General features: G+C 38.5%; 2 protein-coding genes across 2 annotated transcripts; one reads left to right on the plus strand and one right to left on the minus strand.

The window, feature by feature from the left end:
• The first annotated feature begins 806 nt into the window (after positions 1–806).
• FAM162B (family with sequence similarity 162 member B) lies at positions 807–9649 on the plus strand. Its single transcript, XM_074538607.1, has 5 exons — positions 807–866; positions 2319–2805; positions 3224–3335; positions 6320–6428; positions 6622–9649. The coding sequence occupies exons 1-5, from the start codon at positions 807–809 to the stop codon at positions 6718–6720; spliced, it is 867 nt and encodes a 288-aa protein (XP_074394708.1). The 3' UTR covers positions 6721–9649.
• KPNA5 (karyopherin subunit alpha 5) lies at positions 7174–27473 on the minus strand. The gene is made up of 14 exons (XM_005490680.4): positions 27314–27473; positions 25104–25237; positions 22724–22825; positions 22541–22640; positions 21692–21786; positions 20742–20873; positions 20384–20472; positions 19138–19237; positions 17417–17580; positions 16291–16369; positions 15209–15334; positions 14226–14353; positions 12399–12577; positions 7174–10833 (listed from the first exon to the last, which is right to left on the minus strand). Exons 1-14 carry the CDS (start codon positions 27315–27317, stop codon positions 10646–10648), a joined length of 1620 nt encoding a protein of 539 aa, XP_005490737.1. The 5' UTR covers positions 27318–27473; the 3' UTR covers positions 7174–10645.
• Between the last annotated feature and the right edge of the window lie 7 nt (positions 27474–27480).

Consider the following 27480-nt stretch of genomic DNA (forward strand, 5'->3'; position numbering starts at 1 on the left):
TTCATCTAATTCTCCAGGTCTTCTGTACAAAGCACTGTCCATGGTGGAGCAGAGAGGATGTAACAGGTTTGGGAGCTTGGCTTGACAGCAAAAAGAGACTTTATACCAAGATGTGCTACATGGTTTTAAATGCCTTGTCTGTGAGAAGCAAGTGATCATAAATGTAGCTAGAACGTAAAGGGATTGTGCTACCCGACACAGAGGATATGAAAAAGCTTAAAATAGGAGTTTATTATGCCAAAGTAGCCTTTGTGCACATTCTCCTGTCCAAGGCAGAAAGTATTCCAGCAATCTAACTATTCCTCTTGTCAGTCATGGGGACAGTAAATGAGCCTGAAACAGATTTTCATCCCCAGAGCCCAGAACAGGAATCACCTTCCAGAGTCATAGCCAAGTCTCACCCTGGTGCTCCCAGAGCCATGGCCAATAGGTCAGGCTAAGTGAGGCCAAAGGGACCAGCTCTTTTTTCTGGCCCAGAGCACACTCTGCTTGTTTACTCTGGAAAGATTTGAAACCTTTGAGAGGTTTCAGGGCCTTTCCAAAACCTTCTCAAAGCACTAACATCCCACAGGCATGTTTCCCATCTCTGAGAGCAATAGAGAGAACAAATGTCTCCAAATACAGTGCTGTTCACAGAGAAATCAAATGGGAAAATGCAGTTTGTTAAGGTCAGCAGGAGGATGCTCTGGATGTAAACATTATTTAACCTTTATAGGGCTTATGTCATCCATTATTAATAATGCTAAATGATGCATTCTGAAGCCGCTGTCATACAATGTAGAATATCTCCAGGGAGAACGAAGACCATGAAGGCCACCAAGCGTTGGATGTCCTCTTCTCCAGAGCATAATTCCCTCAAGATTTCAGTAGCTCTGGCTGTGTAGATGCCTTTCAGCTACCCACATTCTTTAGAGCAGTTCTTTGGTGAGTGCTGGAAACTATATGAGCTCCAATCCCTCCCAGCAGCTCTGCTGATGGCCATTGGAACTCTAAATGTATGGGTGACTGTCAGGAGGGGCAGCTGATAGCTGTGTCTGGGATGCTGCTCGTAATGAATGACACTGAGCCCTTCCCAGCTGTGTCTTCAGGGAGCACTGCTTGACATAGTCACACTATGCCACCCTCCTTGAGCAAAGGTAAAGTATCATCCTCTAGGTCATTTCCATTGATGTGTCTTCATCTCCTTGACAACATTCTGCAAGAGGGCACCGGTGCTCAAGGAGTGTGCATGCATGTAAAGAGGTGCATCTCCTCCTTTTTCTTTTTTTTTTCTTTCTTTTTTCTTGCTCCTGAAGAAAAGATAGCTGGAGATTTTGGCTACAAATAGTTCAAAACTCCTCTTTTGGGCTGTCACACCGAACACAGGGCTTAGGCTGTTGCCAGACAGTGATTTCTCCCTGGGGAGTGGGACTTCCTCTGTTCATCTGCAGCTGATGCATGTAAAATCTTCCACTGCTTGGTGCATCAGACACAGCTGTGTTGAGACAGTCTTAAACTGTCATGAATATCACACTGACACAGGCTGTTACTTAGTAAATGTCTATTCTGTGCTGGTTTGTCTGATTTTTTTTTATGGTTTGTTCCTTTGTTTTATTTTGGAGGGGGTTTTCTTGGTTGGTTGTTTCTTTGCTTGTTTTGTTTTTGCTTTGTTTTTTAATCAAACTCTGTCCAGGATGTGAAAAGAAAAACATCTTTTTTTTTTTTTTTTTTTTTCAATTGAAGTAGATGGAAAAGCCTATGATGAGGATCAGTATATTTAAGCATGAAAGCAGTAAAATGACAGAAATGCAGATGTGGGCAGGTTTGTGTCACAGTACTTATACTCTACCTAGTATCATAAAATGGTTTGTGTTGGAAGGGACCTTAAAGATCATCTAGTTGCCATGGGCAGAAACACCTTCCACTAGACCAGGTTGCTCAAAGCCCCACCAAACCCTCCAGGGATGCGGCATCCACAACCTCTCTGAGCAACCTGTGCCAGTGTCTCATCAACCTCACAGGAAAGAATTTCTTCCTATTCTAAACCCATTCTGATTCAGTTTAAAGCCATTACTCCTTGTAATGGGAATATGGGAATCACTACATGGCCTTGTAAAAAACCCTTCTCTATCTTTCTTGTGGGCCACTGTAAGGCGTTGGAAGGTGCTTTAAGGTCTCCCTGGAACCTTCTCTTCTTCAGGCCGAACAACCCCAGCTCTCCTAGCCTGTCTTCCCGGGAGAGGTGCTCCTGGTTTCTTGTTCTTGTGGCCCTCCTCAGGACTCGCTCCAGCAGGTGCACGTCCTAACATGAAGCTGAACTACCGCGTCTGTTTCCTTAGCTGAGTTTTGTCTCGGACGGCGACCTTTCTTCACTTGAGTTGCAATCCGTGAGTGTAGTAAGTGAACACGATGCCTTTTCGGGAGGACCGATCTCGCCGGGTGTCGGCGACAAGGAAGGGTTGGCTGGAAGGGTTCACGGGGCGGGGTGGGGCGGGGCGGGGGCCGGGCGGGGCTGGGGTCGCTCCCGCTGCGGCCGGGTCCGGCTGCGGCAGAGGGTCCTGCCGAGGCACAGGGTCCGGCTGTGGCAGAAGGTCCGGTCGAGGCAGAGGATCCGGCCGAGGCAGAGGGTCCGGCTGCAGCACAGGGTCCGGCCGAGGCAGAGCGTCCGGCTGCAGCAGAGGGTCCCGCCGCTGCCCGCCACCCTGGCCATGCTGCCGGCGCGCCTCCGCCCGGGACGGCTGCTGTCCGCCGCGCCGCTCCGCCCGCCCGCGCCGAGGGGAGCCGCGACCGCCGGGGATCCCGCCCGGAGCCCGGGCACCGCCCGCGGTAAGGGGCTGCCCGCCGGGCCGGGGGAAGAGACTGCGTCCGGGGGTTGACGGGGAGATGCACGGGCGGGCGGTTCGGGACCGGGACCGGGACGGAGGGCGGCTGCGCTGCCCGGCGGGGGGGCCCTATGGTGGCACCACAGCTCGGGTGGTCCCGAGCGCTCTCCTGCTCGCTTGGGTAGCACAGCCGCGGGCGGAGGGGAGGCCGAATCAGACCCGCAGAAATACTCGCTGCGTGCAGGGATATTCCAGAGACGGCGCGGAGGTGACTGCGTAGCCGAAACGCGGAGATCTAATCCCTAAATTACTCTTACAACAACCAAAATGGGTAGGGTTTTTCCCTTCTACAACTTACTGTCAGTCATAATTTTCTCTTAGTGAACGGTTTACAAAGTGGGGTTTTTTTCTTACTCTTTAAGCTGAGCAGGCTCACAGGGTGGTTGCAAGTTGCAAACCTTCGAAGTTTGACAAGAAAATCCTCCTCTGGACTGGACGTTTCAAGACAGAAGAAGAGATTCCTCAGAGGATCCCGTAAGTGTGCTGGTCTTGTCCAAGGGTAAGATGGAGCTGAGGGGAAAGCTGTGATCCTGATTCTGTGGAAAATTTAAGGCTTTTCCACAGAGCTTAAAACGATCGGTTTTACAACACTGAGACTTGGAAACAAATTAGAGGGCAAGAGAATTTCCTGTCCTGGTTAGAGGTTAAGATGAGAAAATGTTCCTTGCTAGAGTCCCTAGAGCCTGGGATTAAGAATGGATCCATCTGAGTAGAGAGCCTTGGTTACATTTATGTACTGGCTTGTTTGTTTTGCTTAGTCCTAATGTGCAATCAGAGAAGGATGTTATTGGTAAACAATATTTTTTGTTTATATTTCGCATAAACTGTTCTAAGGGAGCTGTCACTGAATGACTACATACAATAAATAATTTTTTATTATAGAATTTGAGGAAAAATAGTGAAAGAGGTATGAGAGAAGAAGCCCTCATCAAGGAAAACTAAGCACTTGACATGGCCTCATCTCCTATTCTTGCTGACCCACTGGACTTGCTGATCCTAGATGATGAAGGTCCCTTCCCGCCCAAACCACACAGACTCTACAGTTCTCTGACTTGCTGAAAATTAGCAACCCCTAAGGGAGTCAGGCACTAAACACCTGAAACCCCTCTAATGTTTAAGGCTCCTTTTTCTTAGGATATTAGCATGTCAGACATCCCTCCAGGATGCTACTTTTTATCATCACAGTATGTCCGTGCCTTGGGTGATATGTGGAGAATAAACAGTGTGCAGAGCTGTGTAAAGCAACAGGTACAACCTCTGCCTATTCTTGCTGGTTCCTGACAGTTTCACTGGAGTTTGCTGAGCTGCACAGTGGCTTTCTGGACAGTTTAGCCTATCTTGCACTGTTAGTTTCACCATCTTTCTCTAGAGGAAGGTTCAGACATGTCTCAGGAGCTGTAAATGCTATTCAGGTTGTCAGGAGATGTTTATAAAGATGTGACATTTGTCAGTCATACAGACACATGCACAAAAATCACTTCTTTCTGGCCTGGCAGGTGAGTGTTACCACTGTGCTTTCTGGGTAAGCAAAGTATTTTTAGAACTGTAAGACTATACTACACTATATAATACTGTAAATAGTAATATACTAGAAGTAGTTGATTGTTAGTAATTGAGGCTCAACTGTGGCACTGTTTTAACTTGTCAAACAAAGAATTTCAAGGTGTGAACACAACCTAACTGCTGAAGATTGTACAATTTATTTCATTGTTTGTACAATGAAACAAATCTGCAGGCTTTTTTCAAGGCTGTTGTGGTTTCTTTGGGATTTTTTTAAAGCCCTGGCTGTTGCTCACTTCAGCAGAGGTTTGCCTGGAGTCTTGATTAAGGACTGAATAGAAAAGACCCTAATATGCAATTAGGGAAGAACATTGTCTGTTTTCCTTAAAGCAGATGCAGAAAGCAGGGAGAAAGTGAAAATTTGCCTCAGAGGAGTTTCAATTAGTGCACTGTGAAATATAATTAGGCTAATACATCAGACTAATAACATTTACGGTTTTGCTTTTGTTGCCACAAATGGATTATTGGATTAATGATCCTACGTGCCAGTCTGATGTGCAGCTTGTTTAGAAGATGATTTTTATCATTGTACAAACCAGAAGCAGCTCCTTAGAACTGCAGGCATTGTTAGTCAGTCACCTGCAAGAAACAGAATGTGCTCAACGTGCCCCTCCTGTGTGCGTGGGCAAGGAGGGGCTGGTACAGCACTGCCACCCAGGGCGCCTGTCCTCTTCCACCACACCGAACCTTAGAGCAAAGCACTGCAGCACCCGCCTTGGTCCAGGCTTTCATGGGCACTGTCAAAGCCCCAGCTCTGCCCCATCCCACCATGTTACTCTTCAAAGTAAATCCAAATGTTTTTTGAAGGAAAGAGAGCATTACAACATGTTCACATAGAACACAAAATCAATTCTTTATGAAACTATTCTTTTTACACACATAGTTCTGGGTTTATACATACGTATAAAACATGTACTTATATCTTACAAATATATCTGTCTATCCATATATATATAAAGCATTCCCATGGTGACTTATGAAAGGAAAATGGTGCACAGCCAGTATTATTATGAATGTCTTAAAAACTGTGCTCTAAAGTATAATGTTTGACTTGGAAAAACTTAGCTGAAGGTTTTGGGACAATTTTCATGATTTCCTCTACTGCTGGTTCCCCAGGGCCATGCTCCTGGCTCAGAAGAGAGGGTGGAAATGGGTGCTGTACCAAAGCAGATTGCTGGGATGTAAAATGCCTCCTTTGCACTGACTACTGCCAAACAGAGGACAGCATTTTCACTATTTTTGCCTTTGATGACCAGCAAAAACAATCCTGTAGCTTGTTCTTGTTTAGGTGTGCGTTCCTGAAATAGCAAGGTGGCTGACATCAGCTGCCCACTTTCTGTCAAGCTGCTGCTTTAATAAAGAACTTAAACCTTTAACTTATAATAGTACTAACTCTGCTTTAATCAACAATCCAAGGATGTAAAGTCCTTAGCCTACAGAACACCATTTGAACAGGTTAGATACAGCAGTAATTGATTTCTAAAGTTAACTTTGAATAAAGGGAACTTACTTTTACTCCATCCAACACCACATATACATGGTAAACTCCATCTGTTTTAAACAGATAACCCCACTCAATTTTCACTGTTTATAGAATTTAGGGTGTGATTTCTTGTGTACTTATCCCAAGCATTAAAAGCAAACATTTATTGCCTGAGCAATGTTTTTCCCAGCTTAAAAAAAACCCAAAACAGTCTAAATCCATTAATGTTGCTTTGCCATGGGAAATGGATTAGGATCAGAAAATGGCTAGTACATAACTAACTGCAGCAAGCTGAAGATGCTTGTTTCAGAAGTTAATTCTATATTTATGTTTTTAATTGTGATGTTATGTCTGCAATACTTTGAAGAGATACTTTGCCTTTTTTAATGACTCAATTCAACTACTGTAATTGCAGGCCAGAGATGCTAGACAAGGCAAGAAACAAAGCTCGAGTTAAAGCCTGTTACATCATGATTGGGCTCTCAATTATTGCCTGCTTTGCGGTGATTGCCTCAGCTAAGAAGGTGAGGTGTGACCATGTAGTGTACTTTAAAATAATGGCATTCTGTGAAAACCAAGAGCAGGAGCTGAGAGCTGCTCAAGCTTTAGCTAATGTAGTCTCTGTCACCCCCAGCACTCTAAGTGGCTGTTGCCCATTCCTGAGGCTGGGCAGCTTTCCCTGGGTGCACCCTTACTCCTACACTGTTACTTCCTCAGGCTGCCGCACGTCACGAGTCCTTAACGAGCCTGAACCTGGCAAAGAAGGCCAAGTGGCGGGAGGAGGCTGCGCTGGCCGCGGAGGCAAAGACCAAGTAACTTCGTCTGAAATCTGAATGTCCTTGGAAGAGCAACATTAACTGCTGCTGAGAGCTATTAGTGAGTTTCACCCCTAAATGGACAACTGTAGTATGCACACCCTAGAGCCAGTAAGGGCAGCTACAGCATCACAAAAAGAAAGCGAATGGCTCTTTCATTAGGAAGATATTCAGGATATTTGTTGCATATAATTAAAGCTATTTAGAATGTTTTGTATATGATTAAAAGCAGTAATTAGTTTTAAAGGGGATGAGGTAGTTTCCTAAGAATGTCAGATACCTTTGGTTAGATAACCACAAAATATTTACACCCAAGAAGTTTTCTGTCTGGTGACAGCGCAGTTTTTCAGTACACAAATTGCCACTTGGAACTCATTGGCATCAATGCTGTATTCAAAATGGTATTTGCATTTTTTAGCTTTAAGAAGCAACACTTACTGAATCACTAAATAAATACAGTAAACATCTGTAAAATAGGTTTTATTGGTTTCTGTATGGTATTTGGAGATTTTTACATTCCATAATATTGCATACTACTTATATGTGTTCTGTTACAGTAATGGGCCTTTGGCCTGGACTTAAAGATGCACTATTACTGTCTGTTAATACAGGTAATTTAGATTTCTGACATTATATATGCAAGACATTGTGCCATAAGTAACTAGAATTTCTCATTCCAGATTTCAGTGAAATCCTGAGGTCACAGTTTAGGTCCACGTATCAATTTGCAGACTTATAACAAAAATCCTCAGCTGTACAATTTAATAAATTCAAACCTACTGAGATTATCCATGGAGGAAAGACAATAGTGCATCTTTACTACTTTTTTAAAGACAGGCCCAACAATAAATAGTTTCCAGTTGCAAACTTGTTCTACAGCAAACATTTCTGTTCCAACATTATTACTATTTTCTGATTGCTGCTATGAACAGTGTGTAAAGCAAATACTAGAAAATTAAAAAGCTGTATGAACCAATCCTCAGACGAAAGTGCAATGATGAAAAAATTAGATATGATTCAGTGTAACAAGAGTAGGGAACTAATAAAAAAAAACTTTATGCTCTGCATAATTGCATAGATTAGTTAGTTAGTATTCACATTTAAGCATAACAAATGGTACCCTTTTAATTAAACCCAAACCCCTGCATTTTTAAAAAGACTTTGTAACTGATGGGGCACTTCAGATTGCATATAAAATGCCAAACTTAGAGATTTTCGTATCACAGTTTTGTTTCCCTCTCCATACCAGTTTCATCTCTTTAGGTATCATCATAATCATGCCCCTACCTGCAAATAAGTACACCGGAGTTGACCTTAAGTCATAATCTCTGGTTTTATTTTGTTCATTTATGTGCTTCTGACAAAGCATGATATAAACCCAGTGATAAAATAGGACAGACCATCCTTTAAACAATTTTCATTATTATTTTTTAACAATATCAGGGTAAATCAAATGTTGAGTTTAAATAAAGATTTTCATAATCCTAAGTCCATCAATTTTAGTCCCCTTTCAAACTATTCCATTTAAATCTATCAGAGGCATGAAATATAGTTTGTCTAAATGTGTAAAGTGCAGTCACTAACCATCCACAAGATAGAATATATATCCACACTGAAAACATTCTTTCAAAACAAATGTAACACTTTAAATCTCCCCTCTTTTCTTAATTTTCAAGTCTTTTAATTAAGATTTTCATAGTTGAGATTTGGTTTAAATAAGAGAGGTTTATAAATGTAGTTTTACAGGGTTCTCCAAATAAAAAGCAGGCACAGCTGGTTGTTATCAACACAAGGTTCTTAGAAACAAAGGAATACCCTGTTACCTGAATATTTCTCTTACACTAGAACACTGAAATTCAGCATTTGCTAGTAACCTTGGTAGATTTCCATGATTGTTACCCTGTTCTGTGGTAGATGTGCAGTTGGGAGATCATGAGAAAGAATGAGGGTTGGTGTATGAAAACCTAAAACTATGAGAGTAAAAAGGGCGTAAGTACAATCACCTAACATTATATGAAAATTTGGCAGCTGTACTCAATATTATCACACTATTCAAAACTGTTGTATGCTGTACAAATCTAGGTTTAAAGTGTCATTTGCTAAAATATCTCATTATTCAGAGTTCATAAAGTAACAGCACTCCTATATACACTTCTTACACTTCTATCTTCCACTAAAAAGACCTCAAAGGGAAGTTGCTTCCCTCCCATTTATATCTTAGTCAAAACTGACCATTAATTTAGAAAATCCACTTCAAGTCCCACATTCAATTACAATATAGAATATATTGCTGTAACATCAAAGTGAAACATCTTAGAATCAACTTGCATGTAAAAAAAATTCTAAATATAAAATGGTACTGTAAATGATACCACCTTTAACCTGTATTTTTCAGTGCATTAAAATATTATTTAGTGACAAGCACAGTGCCATGGGTAAGTGACTTGAAGTTAGAATTGCAGCCTTTTATGAAGCATGAAATGCTCTCATATGTCACAGATTTCACTTAACCCAGGAGTTTGATGTTAATACATTAATTACAGGTAATAAAAAATAGCAATACTTCAGAGTTAACCCAAAGTATTAATTTCTCCAAATGAGATACACTACTAATACACCAGAAACACTACCTATATGCAAGTCAAAGCAGAGCATACATTTTTCTGTACTCAAAATTGTTAACGTAAATATTAGAATTCTGTATCTTTTAGTGTTTAACAGCAAACACTATATATTGTAGAACCTAAATACTTAGATGACAGTAACTTCTAGTTAGTTTTGGTGTCCACATACTTAATGCTATTTACAGTACAACAAACTTTTCCTTCAACTGGTGTGATTCACTATTCATTTTTCACTGCAGTATTTCTATCGTCTTACCAAAAGCAAACCAAATTCATTAACCTAAGGAACAATTCAAGTGGCAGTAGCGCACTTGGTCAAAAAACAACACCTACTGTCTAAACTTTTAAGAAGCTATTGTACTAAAAGGCAAACATTGCAATGTTTCTCAAACTAAAGTGATGTTACCACATCTTGACAGAAGACAGCTCTAAAACATCAGCGTGGTGATTGGTGCACATCACCCTTCTGTCAGTCCTAATTGCAGCTTTCTTGTGGTAACTGCAGCGGCTGCTTCCACTGCAAAGCACTGCAGTTGTGGCTGACTTGTAATGCCATTTAGCAGCTTTCATTACAGAGCCAACATCTAATGACCAGCAAGGTCTCTGCTGATTCCAATTTGAAAACCTCTGAAATAGTCCTCTTCCCCCGTAACTCAGAAAGTACTTTTTCATATATTCAATATTATATTAGGTAATTAGCATTATATATTTATATCTATTACGTCTTTAAATACATTTTATAAATAAATTCCAACAGTGTGTTGTAAAGTAAGTAATGCATAAAAGTTTCACAATTTAAATAAATATTTTTCACATTCCAATTCAGCTTCTTACAAGCTCATCTTCATTTCATGCCTTAGTTCTGAAGCAATGTTTCTGCTTCAATACAAGAGGTAGATTTGATAGAAACTGGGCAAGTCAAGCCTACTGCCAAAAATTCAACTGTCAGTAACTGTATTGCTGATATGAAGTTTGAGACTACATGAAAAAATTCAGAACTACTACCTAAAATCCTACCAAGTCTTAGCTAAACAGTTCTTGTTAAATCACATTTAATGCTTTTAGACATGATTACTCACAGTTTTTTTCTGTACATAAGAGATGATGAAGAAAACAAATACAAAACAGAGAACAGTTGTCTGTAACACAATATATAAAAGTGCATGAGCTGTTTCTTCATCTATTTCTGTAAAACATATTCTGCTTTTCCTCTAACTTTGGCCATAAAGAAAAGACCTCTGAGAAAAAAAAACCCAAACCATACAAGTGTTTAAATTTTATGCTTATATTCACTTCAGTAGTTTAGAGCTGAAACCCCTCCATTGGAGCCTCCTGCTGTTGAAACACAAACTGCTGCTGATTTTCATCCACCTGAGGTGCAATACTAGAGTCCTCTTCTTCGACACCAAAATAATGTTCTATGAGTTCAAAAGCCTTTTGGTAGATCTCTTGGTTTTCATGCCTCTGAAGAAATTCGATTTTATCAAGTCCTAAATTCAAAATAGAAAATTTTCAAAAATATAGTTGCTTAAATGAATGATGAATTCAAATAGAAAAAGCTTATAGTATAACAGTACTTCTTAAAACAAAAGATGCAATCCCAAGTCACCTCAATTAATTTGATATCACTGGTTCTTAATTTCCTAACTGATGTATTTCTAGTCTTCATTTTCTGCTGTCCAAACTCATTTTAAAACTAAACTAGAAGCATTTCAATTAAACAAATATCCCAATTTCTGTTGTTCCACTCTTAAGTCTCCCCCAACTCTAAATTCTATCTCCACTCATGGGGCAGTCACTAGGCACAGTCTGGTATCTTTTTTTTAATTAATTGTAAGATTTAAAGATACTACCTTTTGGAAAGCTTATAATTTTGCAAGTAGAGGACATAATTCAGCCAAAGGAGATGAGATTAAGTGCTAGTGCTTAGGCAGTTAGATTAATATAAAATTTCTGTTTAGGTTTTTAAGGTAATGTTGTTTCCACTTAGGTTGGATTAGAAAGAGCTCAAATGAACCCTTCTGGTGACTGCAGAGGCCAAAGCAATGATGGTGATATAATCAGCTGTTTTCCTTACTTGAACTTACACTCTACAGCTTCAGCAACCTATGCTTAAGTGCTAAAGAAAAGAAGAGAGCCTAGAGAGTCAATACTTAAAATTATGAATGGACAGAATCTGTAATACAATAAATTCCACTATAGTCTTCAGTACTTACTCCTCTTATGCATTTAATTGTTAAGTTCTTCAAGCATGCATTTGATTTAAAAAAGTGAACTCAGTAACAGAATTCAGATGTAAAGACAACTTTACAGTAAAGTTAGCACCACCTAATCAGATGCAACGTGGTCAATTAGGATTACAGTTCTATTAGTTACTAGCAGTTTCTGAAATACAAATGTCTGACAATTTTGTTTTGTCAGAGCTACAAAAAAGGCAATTCTCCAAAAAGAACATCAGTTTCATTATAAGCCAATTGTAAAAGAAGCCAGTCATGAGATTCCACAAATTAGAATGCCATTATATAGAGGTTTAATTCAAGAACTTGTATAAGGGACTAAACAAAATACTTGCAAAAGTAAAAACTTATTTTGTTTTATGACCTGCAGTTGATTTTGCTGTTACTATATTTACTATATTAAAAAGTAATCCAACTTCAGTATCAATTAAATAAACCCTGATCTTACATCCCTGTTGGTAATGAAACTGTAGCAGACAGGACCATGTATCAAAAACTGTATTTAGGAATGGCAGATAAATGTATGCAAAGCATGGTTCCAATAGACTGGGACACCTGTATTAAACCCTTCTGAGAATGTTTCTCTGGAGGGACATTTAAACTGTCTGCAGACAAACACCCAGATGTTTTCTGCATTTAACCGCTTTCCCCTAAATGTAACATTACTTACTTTGTGATACTTTATGTCTACTTCTGCTTGGAGTAATTCTTGTATTAAAACTTACCAGCAAATTTCAAAATGACTCACAGTGGTCTTGTTTTTACAGCCTGGAATAAGGAAGTTCAGGTATGCAGTTTTACAAGAAGTGTGTTCTTACCATAGGCTTCCTCTATGAGGGCACAGTAAGGATTAACGCCGATTCCATTTTGCTTTGACTCTTGCTCTCCAAGACGCAGAATATTTTCAAGTCCATTTAAAGCCACCTGTACTATTTTTGAATCCATCACAGTCAGGAGGTCACAAAGAGGCTTGGTACAACCTAGTGCTACCAAATACCTTTGTAACAGAAACAAAACAGAGGAAGGGGAAAAGAACTGATAACCCAGAACATTTATTCTGACATACCACCAGTCTATTGCTATAAATACTTACTTTTGCTAAAAAAAGTGGCTGAAGCAACAGAATTTCTAAAACATGCAAGAATACAAAGAGAAGCTTAGCCCATCATGAAATAAATATTACAACTTATCTTAATAAAACAACATGAATGTGTGTATTCCTAATTGAAGTGTGAAATCTGTAGTCCTTTAAAATTTTTTACTACAATCTTCAGATAGGTTTAATTTAATATAAAAGAAAAAAAATATCATGAATTTATATTCTCAGGCAGTTCAACTTTTCTCGTGGTAAAAATATCAAGTAAACACATTAGATACATGTAAGAACACTGGGAACTGTTCTGTGCTAACACAGTCCACACTAGCAGTCCATTAAGATTTTGGCATCACCTACTATAAAGAGAAGGATACAACTGTAAATACAAAGACAAAAATATTGGGATTCTGAGTATCCCACTCCTTTTCACAATTTTGAAAAAAAATTGTGTATGAACTTTCACAAGTCATAACCAGTGTCCCTGCTTCTCTAGCATGTAAGTAAAATGATGACAGCAATGTTTCCCCTAAATACAGCTTAATTCAGAGGTTTAAAACTATCCTGCAGTTAGGCAGTAGTACCCTGAGGACATTAGGAGGACTAAAACTTCATGACACTAGTAATATAAATGTATTTTTGATGAAGAGTCATTGCTATGGTATTATATGCACATCTACCATTTGAAGATCCTGAATTAAAATTTATTTTTAAAATGCTAGATTTTGAAATGTTACATTATAAGCAAATGTTGCATAGTAAGCAATTAAAAGAGATTCAAAGAAACAAGACACTTTGTTATCCCAGTTATCCCTCTGATAACACTTAGTGGTTGTAAGAAAATCAGGATTAGTTACATTATAAAAGAGAACATAGATCTTGCAACAGATCTCCCAAATACGCTGGAAAAGTTGTCACATCACTTTCAGTTCTGGCTTTCATATAATACAGTAACTTTTAAATCAAATTATCAGCTACTGATTCAAAGTGATCATTATTCTACAGTATTCAGAGAAACCAGAGAGTATTTTATTCTATCTTTGCAGCACATAAATAGCTACTGACAATAAAAGTTTGATTAAACTCAGTTCTGAGCAAGTTTAGACACCTGCTTTAAAATAATGGTGATAGTGAAGTTAAAATACATGAATAAACAACTAAAATCGCTGAAGTCTGTCCCCCAATATACAATCCCACTGCACAAGTTTTCTAAAGAAACCCCTTTGCTAAAGAAACCCCCAGTTTTCCATTTTCAAACACTGAAACTGTTCATTAGCTATTCCAATTGTGTTTGACAATGTAATATCAGCTGTAGAAGATAAGCCTGTTGCACCCTTAGGTGCAACACCCCTGAAAAAAAGTAGTAATAATTATGAAGTTTGTTGCATGGACTTCGATTTTTCTGAATTTCTACATTTTCAAGTTGGATTTTCAAGGAAATGAGGCTATGTTTAGGATTTTGTTGCTATGACTGTCAAGATTCAAATGCAGAAATCCATATGCCCCATAGAAGATCCTTAAGCAGAAAAAATAGTAACACACACAAACTCACCTGATCTGTTCAGGGGTTCCTCCTGACGTTGCATTAGTTATGGCCCACGCTGCCTCTTTTCTGGTGCGAAATTCAGCTTTTTGGAGAATTTCAATCAATATTGGAAAAATATTTGCATCTATAACAGCCTAAGAGATGAAATTGTAACATTTTACAACCATTAATAAAGATTTCAGAACACTTAGAGCCTTAAGTACAAGAATTAGTGATGCCTGCTGATATTAAAGCAAAGAATATTTTGTTCAGATGATGCCATACAACCTATAAATGCTAAAGTGAAGTTCAGAACTATTCCAACATTGCACAGCAGTGGCCATCAGAAAACCTCGGGTTTTTTATTTCTGTTTCCGGTGGGCAGAGCCCAGCTTACTGGATTGGCCCATTTTAAAATCATACAATGCATCCTGAGTTTTTGAAATGAAGATCAAGCCTCAGAACAAAATTTTCCATTTTACTGAGGTCCTGTGGACTCCATTGAGAGACTATGTCTGTAATTGGAGATTTTATTACATGTTTTAAGTTACATCAGGAAGTAACATTTTCGTTTCTGATTGAAGCAGAAGGGGAAAAAATAATTTTGGAATATGTATTCTGATTCAGGATTCTCATTTTTATTGATCAGAACAATCTTTCAGATAGCTCCAGTCAACTGAAACAATACTCAGGATGCAGTAGTTTCCACAACAATACAACTCAGTGCTGGTGACATCATGTTGGGCTTTTATCCAAGCAAAATATTCACCATTTATAAACTAATTCACTTTTCACTGGACAAATATGTAGTAGAAATTGTGACAGCTATTTCTATTTAAAATAATATCTCAAAGTTTAGAAGAAACCATTTAGGTTAGGTAAAATTATAGACAGTTAGGACTAAAACAAGTAATACAGAGTCAGTGCACTATCCATTTACATCTTGTGCAGGAAAATCAAGTAGTAAAATGAAAACAAAACCAACCAAGTAACAAATTCCCAGGCTTTACCTGAATCTGAGCTCTGTTTCCTGCAGTTATATTAGAAACAGTCCAGCATGCTTCTTTTCTGATAGATTCCTTGGGACTACTAAGCAAGTGCAAGAGACACGGTAATGCAGAGCAGTTTAGAATCACCTAAAATAATTTAAAAAATTGAAAACTGAGTTGTACTATATATAGCCCTGTGCAATATACATATATAAAAGCATTTTACAGAGGACTTCAAAAGATCTTGCAACACATTTATATTATACAAAGTGCCATATCCTGCAAAATTAAAGTGTTCAATGCTGTAGTGTGTGATCAGACAATCCAGCAATTTGAAAGAATCTGCCTTCAATTAAATTCAGACCAAAAGACTGACAATAGCAAAACTAAATAAGGCTGCTTAAGGCTAAAATATGAATAAGTCAAAATGACTGACAAATGCACATCTAATTTGTATAGCTATTTGTTAATTTTTTAAGAGATAAGGTTTTCATTTAATTCCTTAGCAAAATCCTTTTCTCTAGGGCTCACAAATCATGCAGGTAACATTTCTCATGATGTTCTGTTTACACTAGTACTGCCAGCCTTTTAGAGACAATTATTTTTAAAGTAGGACCTGTCTTCCTATTTCCTGCATTACTTCAAAATCAATGCCATTGTCTAAAATTAATAAAATAGATCTTTAGAATAAATTACATCAGTAAGACTATCACATACAAATTCATGGACAAATTAAGTATAAGCACAGCTTAGAAGTGAAAACCTTGACTGCTTTAAGACTTGAAAAAGGGGAACCATAATAAGTAACTGAACCCCCTGAAAGGAAGGGGAAAAATCCAAAAAACAAAAAAAGCAACAGTCAAAGTACTATACAGAAACTAGGCAATCCTTTATACACAATGCTGTAAAAAAAAAAAAAAAGTTCATTCTTGTATTAACTTGATGCTTAAAACAGGAGCTTAAACTATCAAATCAACAACACAGATTTCTAGAAAGCCTCTTTCAATGACATATGCAGATACCTGTACTGGACATGTATTTTGTTAAAGTTTTCACAAAATTCTGTCTTGCCAAATAACTTTTCTTAAATCAACTAGTCTTACCTGTGTTTGGATATCATCGCCAGTAACAATATTTCCAACTGCTCTTAATGCAGGGGATACCACCTTGTAATCATTATGCCTGGAGACAAATATTATATTGCTTGATATTACCAAGTGTTAAAACAATAATTTTGCATTTTCAGCAAACAAGGGCTTACTTCAGATGCTAAGTATTTAGTTCTCAAAAACACCGTATTACTAATTGCACTTTCCCTGTTTAGCCAAATTTGACTACTACAACCCCACAACTGAATTGCTGATTCAAAGACTGAGCACCTCTATGGAACAACACAACTTGGAGCACTCTGCTCAGCAGATCCATTTCACCCAGCTCAAGTATTATTAAATACGATACTGGAACATGTGTCGTTCAATAGCCACAGAAACAGAGGGGGTGTTATGAGGTGTATACTGAAGTTTACTGTGTTTTGTAAGCAAAATTACCCCTTTTGTTAGTCCATATTCAGCTGCCTGATGTGTGGGGGAAGGAAATAACAGAGTTGTCCTAGAGCTTCTATGGAAGAGAAAGCAATCTTCTCTGTGCTGACAGCTATCAAAACGAGCTTTTCACAGGGAAGTGTGCTGAGCTGTCTGTGCTGGGAACTACTATCCCAGACCTACTCTGCAGTCCCATGTGAACACGGGGATTTAGTCTCCCTTTCCAGGAAAATAATGAACCATAAGCCAAATATACTGGAACAGTTTAAAAATGGCTCTAGCCAGCCTCTGGACTTCACTGAGTCCAAGAACTGTCTGTAAAGCAATTATACATCCTAGAAAGGAAAGTACAACAGTGAAATAAATATATATTAAAAAAAAAAGATAAATTAATTTACAATTCAACATTGGTCTTCAGTCTTTGCCCTTCTATTCCTTCATGTATATGAATTCCCACATTAAATTTCAAGGAATATAAGGAAATACTTTGGAGAAAACTTTTTTCACTGTCAATGTCAGGAATAATTGCAGGAGCCAAGCAAGCTAGCAAGCAGCTTAAAAGATTTCAGACTCAATTCATGTTCATCACTTTCCATAAAAGTAAATTAAGACATCAGGTGAGAAAACACAGCTTAATTTTAACATTAACAGTACTATAAGACATTTATTTGGTGAGAAGAAGACTTACATAAGCAGCTCTACCAATCTTCGACACACTCCAGAATCAATAACAGCCTGAATTTTATCATTGGGGCCATCTGAAAGGTAAGAGAGGGCCCAGCAAGCATCTGCTAATACATCCGGGTCACTGCTAAACAACAGTCTTGATAAAACATTTAAGCAAGGAGCAACCTAGGTTAAAGAAAAATATTGCATAAAATTAGGTGTTCCATACTTTTCAAGTTTCAGAGAACACTCTGCAAAGGCATAAATGTGCAAAACTATTTGCTGCTCAGGTACAAAAGGTCATTAATGAATGAGGACCCAAGTGGAACACTTTCTAATTAAACCAGATATCCAATTCAAACCAGCAAATTGGATAAATTCTGAATCACAGCCTATTTATTGAGAGGTACTGTATTAAATATATTTGTTCAGCTTAAATAAAAAATCATCTGCTTTTACAGGAATCGCTGATGCTTTTTAATCATACAGGAAGCAGAATCTCTAAGTAATAAAAGCTTGGGTTGTTGTTTTATGTTTTTTTGGGGGTTTTTGGCTGGCTTTGCAGAAGTAGTGGCAGTTATTTGTAATAACCAACCTAGAGTAACTCACACAGCACCACAGCACCCTACATTCACTGTACTGGTGAAACAAACAACGTCTCATTTCAGTTCTCACTGCCACTGTACCCTCTGGCCTTCATCTCTAACTTCTGCACAGAGCCAAGTGAACTAGACCATCTTACTGACAGATGACTGCTGCACAGCCTGGGAATTTCATATTCTTTGTAGAACTTGATTCTTTACCCTACATGGGTTATGCAAATTCAGTCTCTATTATGTGTCCAACTGCTGCTATTGCAAAGGGCAAAAAGCAGCTGCCTATAGGGCATCCTCTTCCTGTGAGGTTTTGTATTCAGGCAGCAAAAAATCTTGGTTTTTCACTACCAGAACAAAACACTAGTAAAGGATATAGGTTAGGCAGAGTCATTGTGAGGTGATCAATTAACAAACATAAGAAATCCCCCCTTTTTGTTATTATTTTTTTAAGAATTAATAAGTAGTAATAAATACTAGTTAGTAATTACTAACTCATGAGGTAAAACTCTCTTTAGATTAACTTTAATGATTGTTTAAACTCAGTCTTTTCTGCCAGAATATCCAGTGTTAATCTTTTTTAAAGTCATTAACCTTACCAGAAATTAATTTCATACTGAAAAAAAGCTAGAAGTCCTACTAGTCTCTAGAGTCTTTACAGCCCCATACTAGAGAAAAGAAAAAAATGGGGAGAGCATATAGGCTCTGTCATCATAGTCTGATTTAACTCCATCTGACAGAGCAGGAAAATCAAATTTTTATTCATGCAGCATGCACTCACAATCATAGAACAACAAAAAAAAATTGAGGAAGCTTCAACTATAACTCACATTCTCTACAACAGTTCTGGAGAAAATACAGTCCCACATGGTTTAGTGCTGAATGTGTAATTTGTCCATCACTTCACACCAGTGTATGACTATTTGCACCAGATTATAGTCTCAAGTTTTTAAGTGATATGATTTTATTGCTGATCAGTGCCAAAGTAGATGATTTTTCACAGATACAACAGATGGTCAAGACTGTGTGATGACATTAAAAACATAAAAAGTATGTCTATATTCAGATTCAAAGACTCTGTTTTATAATATATTACAAACATAAATATTCTTTAGCTTTCTGATTTCTCAAAATTACTACTTTATTATACCTTACTGAAGTCTGGAGGTGGGTTCTTTCCTCTGCAAAGATTTGAGAGTGCCCAGACTGCATTTCTAGTCGTTGTAAGACGATTTGAATTTGTTAACAATCTGTGTGAAGCAACAAGAAAAAAAGTAATTTCTTATTAAAAAATAGTTATTTTTCTGGGTATTGTTACCAAAAGAACATCACATAAAGAAGTGAAATTCTATTATTGATCACTAGTTTAAATTTATTTATCTTCATATCTTACATGCTGCAACTATTTTCTTAAAATCAACTGAATCTGAGATTATTTTGCATAATTTTGGGAGGTCTCATTCCCAAATCACATACATGCATATAAAGTAAACAATTGCTTATATGAAAGATCATTCAACCAAACCTTTCTGAGGGTCTTTAGAAGGGGCTAGGAGACGCAACCCTGCATGAAATGAACTTTGATGTTTTCATTCAGAAAACGCAATTAATAATAATAAAAATACTTCCATTAAAAGCTGAAACTTGAAAGTTCCTGTAAAAAAATTAACAAATTCTGCTTTTGCTAAATAGAACATGAAAGATTCAGCACCTGAAAAATCAGGTATATAACAAAATGTCTAAAATGTTGTTCTTTAAGCCCTTGGTGAAGGTAATCATGTTCTCCCCTGCTATTTTAAGCTATTTTACAAATGTTTCATTTTATTACTTTAAGTGGTAACAAATGGAGTAACATTTGTCTTGCGCAAATTTTTCCCTGTGATAAAAATACAATGGTAAGCACATAGTAAATGCTGGAATGATATTCCTAGTGAAGATAAATCTTGTGGAATACAGCTCATGTAACAACTATTCTGTCAGCTCATCTCAGCAAGCAAACAGACAAATAGGAAGACTAGAGCTTGGAACTACTGAACAACAGTGGAGAAAACAGCCCATTCCTAGGCAGATGGAAACCTACAAGAGGGAATCAAAGTATGTCTTGCACCCCAGAAAATTCAGAAATCTGACAACATCAAGTTGGCACAATACAGAAATTTCATACCTGTGAAGTAACACTTCCCTCCTTTTGAAAACATAGAAAAGCTTTCAGTCATGAACTAATTAAAGATATGCATGAAGCTCATGTAATCCAAAACATTAAATTGCTTCTTATTATATTGATATGATTCCCAAATTAGATAAAAACTTATATTCTTTGCAAGTAAATTCTAAGCTGAAGTTTTCATTTATTGATACACATACAATATATTATAGTATTAGTTTACAATACTTACTCTAAGAGAGGTGGCAATATTCCACAGTTCAAAACAAAGTCTCTGCATTCTGCATTATCACCAGCAATGTTCCCAAGAGCCCACACTGCCTTAAAATGCAAAGCATCCGAGTGAATTTATACATACTTGCAAATCAACTTTTACACATATTCTATACCTTTTACAGCAAATAATACAGAACAGAAAAAAAATCCATGATGGGAAAAAATAGTGACAGTAAATTTTTATCTTCCTGCAGGCAGATCAAGTAGCTAGTAGGCAAATGGGGGTCAAAGCCTCTGTAACCCCACACACCCCAAAAGAGATATTCATAACTGAATTTTAAGTAGTTAGAAAAACCGCTCAAGAAGACAGTTACCTGCTCCTGTACATCTTCATGCTCTGAACTAAGCAACTTAATAAAAATGGGAACAGCTCCAGTTTCAATTACAACTTTGGTGTGTAAGAAAGTTCCAGATGCTATGTTTGTCAAAGCCCAAGCTGCTTCAAACTGTTGAGGAACACAAACATAACCATGTTAAACCACTCAACAGTAAAACTTAAAATCATGACATGAAGTTTGACATAAGAGTTTCAGAGGTGCATTCTCCAAGTTTATTTCCTTTCCATTGATATGCAGTTATTTTTATAGTACTCTACACAATAAAAAACCTGGCATTGACAAAATCTCGATTTAGTAAGAACTTTCGGTAACTACATTATTTTTAGATTTTGGTTTACAGAACTAAGAAAGATTTTGAGTCACTATTAACTAGTGACACTATTATTAGTACTAGATACCTTTTATTTACTCAATACTAAGTTAATTCTTCTAGAACAAATGTCCACAAGGTTTAAGTGCTACTCCCACAGAGGAGCAGACAGAACTAGTTACTCCTACCATTAATTAGATATTTTCTCAATGATTTTCTAAAAGGATTTCAAACAAGCCTGTCAGTTTCCTGTATTTTTTCCTAAGATTTTAGCTGAAAAGTACTACAATATATTCAACACTTAGTCAGACAGATTCTGCTGACACATCATTGCTGATAATCTTAATATACCACTCTGTAAATCCTCTTGAACACCTTTTGTTTCAACACCCAACGTTTTGTCCAGCTGAATATATGACCCTAAAGACTACTATGAAATTCACAAAATCAAGTCACATTTTTAGCAGCAGTAATGAAAACATATGGCTTCAGTGGTGAAAAATAATTATATTTGGTTATTCAAAACCCCCACCAAACAAAACATGTGCCTTCCAAAGCTCTTATGGAGGGTTTCTAATCCCATTCAAAACCCCCAATCAGTACAAGCTGAACTCACTTGTAAAGTGTAATTTTCACTCCTCTCTAGAAATTTCACAAATCTCTGTACTACTCCCGGTTTTTGAATGACTTCATCTATAGGTGGATTAGGCTCTAGGGAATAAAAATAAACATATTTGTGTAAAAAGACCAAATAAATTCCTTTTTCAGTATGACAAGGACCATGAATATGATTTGTAGATCTCATCGAAATTTCATTCAATCCTTTCCTTTCCAGAAGGAGTTACAAACTTTTCACTTGCAGGATCTTCTCTAAGAAGTGGTACACCCTGTTACACATAATAACAGTAACACATACTATTACTATTTGCATGTTAGTAACATCACAAAACACTCTTCCCTCAAGCTGAACAACACTTCAGGTCGGTGGAAGAGCAATTATGGCTACTGGATGCCATTTTAAAAGACCAAGCACACCCTTACCCATCATGCTGTAAACATACCAGCATCACCTTAAGATTGCATGTTTTACAGCCACAACAAAAACAAGTTACAACTCTTCTTTGCCAGCCATGTAATTTTTTTTTCCCATGAGGAGAGAATGGGAGGAGAAGCTGAATCACTGCAACAATTATTCTAGGTATGTTAGTGTGCAGTTAGTTACTGTCCTGGACACTTTAATCAAAAACATTCTTGTTTTTTACTTTGAAAGACTGAACATTGAAATAATGAAGATTTCTGTATTTAGCCATTAGGTCAGAAGAGAATTGGCAGTTTATAAACAGTACTACAAATTTCTGCAAAATTTATTTCAAAATAAAACATAACGAAATATTAACTGACTCTAAGTATAATTCATAATAACACAGAAGGAAACAACTAGAAAAAACAGGCAATGTTTACCTACCTTTAGAGAGCAATTTTCTGAATTTCTGAGTTGCTGTGAGTTGCTGATCAGGATCATCTGAAAAAATCATCTGTACCATATCTACAGTAATAACTTCTTCCTAAAAATGCAAGGAAGATTTCTTATAATGTAGTACTATGCACACTAATAGATAACATTCTAAACATGCTCTGAAGTATTTACCTCTGGAATAGGAACAGTAGAGCTGACATCAGGATCCTGAATTGGGCTTTCTACCATGGATTCTTCATTTCCCGGGAGAGATACGTTTCTGCGTTTAAACAGCTGAACAAAGGGGACATTTTTGGGAGATGTTGGGGGTAACCAAAGTGTGGGTACAGATGACATACACTCCAAGAAACGCTTCCACCAATACCAGTCAAAGAATTTTACCTATTCACCTTCCTATTCACCCACACAAGGGAAATTTTATACAAAAATTTAGATAACATAAAGGAGAAAAACTATCATATCTGTATCTTGAGAAACTCCACAGCAACACTTCAAAATAGACATTCAGAATAGATTCTTGCTAGTTATAAAGATCCATAATATTTTCCACAAGAAGAAGAAGATACAGATCTTTTTGCTTTCAGTCTTTTATCCCTTATAATTACCATGCATTTTAAACAAGAAACAGTATTCTACAAGTTACTTTCCCCTTCCTTAGTTCATAGGCTAAAATCACCAACACAGAGGCAATGTTTGTGTTTCAGCGCACTGCATTCTGCCCTTCTACAGAAGACCACTAAGCAGCACCTGTATTTTATACCTAGCTGAGGAAAGATTAAACTAGAAAGATAATTTTCATATAGAAGAGAAAAAAATAGTGTAGCTTCAAGGTGAACTTCTGAACTATGCAACATTAAACATTCACTATGTCCAAAAATTGCTCTACAATTAGCTGCACACACTGTCTATGCTCAGAATACATACCAGCACTGTAGTATTTAATAAAATATATTAAATGAGTGCCTCTTCATTTTCTGGCATATAAGCAAAACATTCACATTGACCTGTTCTCTTCTAGAAACCAAACCTAAATTTTTATCTTTATTCCAGTACTACACTTACAACAAGTGTAATCAACAAATTTAAGAATATTTACATTTCTACCTTTAGAAAGAAATTATAGGCTCTCAGTCAATTGACTAAGATTTTACCTGTAGGCATAATAATGAAACCACTAATAAATCCTGACGTTCTATCCCTCTAGGTATCTACAGACCTAGGCTTCTATTGTTCTACATGTCCAAAACTGCAGAACAACTCCATGTTTACATCCAGCTCTATTTCAACAGGAACCTAAACCAAGGCATTCTCTCCCCTGTTTGATGAAATTATGGGTTGGGTGTAATTCTGGACACAAAGCAACTACAGAATACTGAGTGCAAATAAGGCTTAATTCCACTTAAACCCACAAAGGAACAAGAAACAATATTGCACATTTGGAAGACCAGCCATTCTTTCTCAACGCTCAACAAGAACACAGAAGTTCTTGGTTGAAAAGTATAAACTTGCTTGGTCTTTCTACCAGTCACCATTTCTTCTGGAGCACAAGCAGTCTCATCTCCCTGCATAAACTCATTCTCAGGTCAGGAAGAGCTGAAAACCACCAGTCCAACAAACTAAGATCAAGCAGACCATAAGAGTAGTCTCATAATTACAACAGTCAGCATGGGAGAGGAAACACCCATTATTTTCATTATTTATTTAGGGAGCATTTACTACAAAATGTGTAAACAAAACTTTCAGCAGGAACTGCAATGCATTACCCATTCAGAGATAAGTGCTCTAGTACCACACCACTTCTGACTCTTACCCCTCTGGCCCAAATAATTGAAATCCTTTTTCCATGCACCACTTTCCCAGTAGAAGGGTAAGCATTCCAACTCATAGGAGACTGTACACCAGAGCCTGGGACACTCTCCAGGTTGTGAGAGACAAAGTCATCCACTTTAGACCAAACAGAAAAACAAACTACCTTCCTTACCTTCCTGGCAAGAAACTACTAAACATTCTGTGAAGAGGAACTATGACAAACTATTAAACAATACAATGTTCAACACACTTGGTCACTAAAAATTCAATGAGAACAGAAGTTTGGATAATAGTTCAGAGACACTAACTGGTAGCCACTTTATTAAGCTGGTGTAGAAGAGCTCTTAGGCAATTTGAAGCATGGTATCAAAGATGAAAATAATCTTCTCCCTTCACACACCATATTTGACCCCAGCTCTAGCAGAGAATGCAAGGTTTCAAATTCTTACTGGAAATATGAGTGTTCTTCTGGTCTAGTCTCACATGTATAAAACTATGGACTGATGTTAAAAGTCACAGCTCTCTCCTCTGTGTGCCCTAGTAACTTAAAAGGGCTTCTACTAATCTTTTTATTATTCAGTTGAGAACTGTGCCTGATGCTTCCCACAAATGCAAAGAAAACAGACATTCAACCTGGCACTCCTGGATTCCACTCTAGAGGATGAGTCTGTTCAAGTCCTTTCAGGCCCCTGAATATAGCTCCACAGGCACTGAACAGTGAACAGCTCCCCAGGATGCTTACCTGCTCTTCTCTTTTCTGTTTCCGAAGCTGGATTCCTTCCTCCTCTCTTCTCCTGCGCATTTCTTGGGGATTAAGTGCATTATTCTTGTAGCTTTTCATCCTGAAGTTATCTTTACCTGGGCTTGCCATGTTGTCTGTTGAAAAAATACAAAATTACTCCAAAAGGTCACACCCGCCATCTCTTGTACAATGAAAATATCTACAGCAGTCACTATATATTCCTGCATCTGTTTGCAATATCGAGTTCATCAACAAAAATCTTTAATGCAGAAACCACAGAAAACCTATGCCTAGACAGGCATGTCCAAACTGCAGATTAAACTTCAGTTCACGTCAAGAATCAGGTACAGCATTATAGGACATAAGCTACTGTAAAAAGAAACTATGCATCTTACAAGCTAACTGAAAAACAAAAAGCTGCTAAAAAGACATTATGCTGCTAAATTTTGATTCTGTCAGCAAGCAAGCAAAAAAATTCCTTCCTCCTCTCATAAAGATGACATTGAACATATTACAAATAAACATAAACCCAAGAAGAAAACCTGCAGTAGTTACTGCTTCATTTAATACCTTATGGCATTGTTTCTTTACTTTCACTGTCTCACAAACATAACAGGATCTAAGGGCTGTGCTTTTCCTTCTAAACTGTGTGCAGGAAAGTAATTTAAGGGTCAGTAACACACAGACAAGCATACTCTTTTTCATTTTAAACTAACAAAATTATTGTCTCACTCCAATTACCAGTTGTTTAAATGGATTTAGAAGATTAGAATCTGTCATTTCAGGTGTATCAGCTGTGGAAAGATAAAAGTGATAGTTCACCATTCTGTCACCAGCATGATCAAACGGAGTAGATAGAAAAGGTTGCTAATAGCACGGTGCCTTTTTATAAAGCTAGAACTGAAGCCTTCGTCTGAGAAACAACTGTTAAAAAGAAAACTCTACACAAACTATCACTCCTCTGGAATTCTACAAGGAGAAAGCATGTAAACTACAGCTCCTGAGCTATGCACAATTCTCTGACAACTTCCATGCTGAGACAATTTGTTTTCGGGTTTTCGTTTGGTTGTTTTTTTTTTTTTTTTTTTTTTTTTACCATCAGTGCCAAGGACCACTAAGCCATAAACACAAGCTATGTATGAGCGGAAAACAGACTGCAGACTTAGGCTGACATCAAGGCACCAACGCAGGGACTCGGCAGCCTGTCTCACCCAAGTATCTGCTTCACAAGAACCTAAGCAAACTACTGACATCTCTGCACAACAAGGCTAAGTGTGCCACTGCCTAAGGCAAATTTCTAGCAACAGCCATGTAACTTTATTTTCCCAACAATGCCACTGGATTATCTAGTCCTAGAACACCATCCCTTTCTCAATCATTCAAGCCTTGCTAGTTTAGTTGTGCCAGTGAAACTGTCGGGCCGAGAAATGGACTGAACAAGAGAAACGCACGTTCTTCAAGTAACCCAGTCACCACCTCTCTGAAAAGTTACAGAAGGTCAACTAGAAGGAACGTCCCATCGAAACTGTTTTTAAAAAGAAAAACTGAGACATTTATGGCTTCCATCCTACCACAAGGCGTTGAATATAGACATCGTAAGGGCAAGAAGTCTGGCAGTCCCTGTTTCACATCGTCTGCATCTAGATCCACGCGAGCCTTCACTTCTGTGCTACAAAACTACACCCGCTCTAACATTAAATCCCTCCACCCACCACATCCTGCACTGCACACACTTGTTGTGCATAGTCTAACACCGATCATACTACTTTTTCTTTTCCCCCTCCTTCTTGTCTACCGAAGGCTCACTAAACACGGCGGCTCGCCGTCCCTCCGCCCCCTCTCCGGCCGGGCGCTGCCCACAGGCTTCGCACCGGCCCGGCCGGGACCGCCAGGACCGCCTGACCTGTCAGCCCGACAGGCCGGACACCCGCCCGCCCGGGCTACACACAGCGACGAGAGGCGCTCTTCATCCGTCCCCAGCAGAAAGCGTGGAAAGCCCCCTCCACCAGCAGCAAGGCAGGGAAGGGGGAGGACGGCAGAGCCCTCCTGCCTGAGGCAGCGGATACCCCGTCCCAGCCCCGACCGAGCTGCCATGCGGGCAGTGCCGCCGGAGCCAGCGGCAGACCGGCCTGCACCGGGCACCCCGTCCCCTAAGCGATGCAGCCTCTACTGCCCCTACCCGCCGGCTCTCAGCGCCTTTCCCTCCTTACCCATCGCGGCGGACACGCCCGGCGCCCGGCGCCGTGCAAACGCGAGCTCGCCCCTCCGGAGCGCTCCGCACCGGCAGCACACAGCGATGCAAGATGGCGGACGCCGCCCCGCCGCGCGCCGCACTGGTCGGGGGGCGGGGCCTGCCGCTCCCAGCAGCCTCTGCGCG

Source organism: Zonotrichia albicollis, chromosome 3 (assembly GCF_047830755.1).
Source record: "Zonotrichia albicollis isolate bZonAlb1 chromosome 3, bZonAlb1.hap1, whole genome shotgun sequence".
NCBI classification, from domain to species: Eukaryota; Metazoa; Chordata; class Aves; order Passeriformes; family Passerellidae; genus Zonotrichia; species Zonotrichia albicollis.

Coding starts and splice junctions, on each gene's coding strand:
- FAM162B (XM_074538607.1), top strand. CDS start 807: ATGAAGGCCACCAAGCGTTGGATGTCCTCTTCTCCAGAGCATAATTCC. Junction 867..2,318: donor ATAATTCCCTCAAGATTTCA/GTAGCTCTGGCT, acceptor CTGTTTCCTTAG/CTGAGTTTTGTCTCGGACGG. Junction 3,336..6,319: donor GAGATTCCTCAGAGGATCCC/GTAAGTGTGCTG, acceptor CTGTAATTGCAG/GCCAGAGATGCTAGACAAGG.
- KPNA5 (XM_005490680.4), bottom strand. Junction 17,581..19,137: donor CACCTCCAGACTTCAGTAAG/GTATAATAAAGT, acceptor TCTTTAACCTAG/GTTGCTCCTTGCTTAAATGT. Junction 10,834..12,398: donor CCTCATAGAGGAAGCCTATG/GTAAGAACACAC, acceptor TTTTGAATTTAG/GACTTGATAAAATCGAATTT.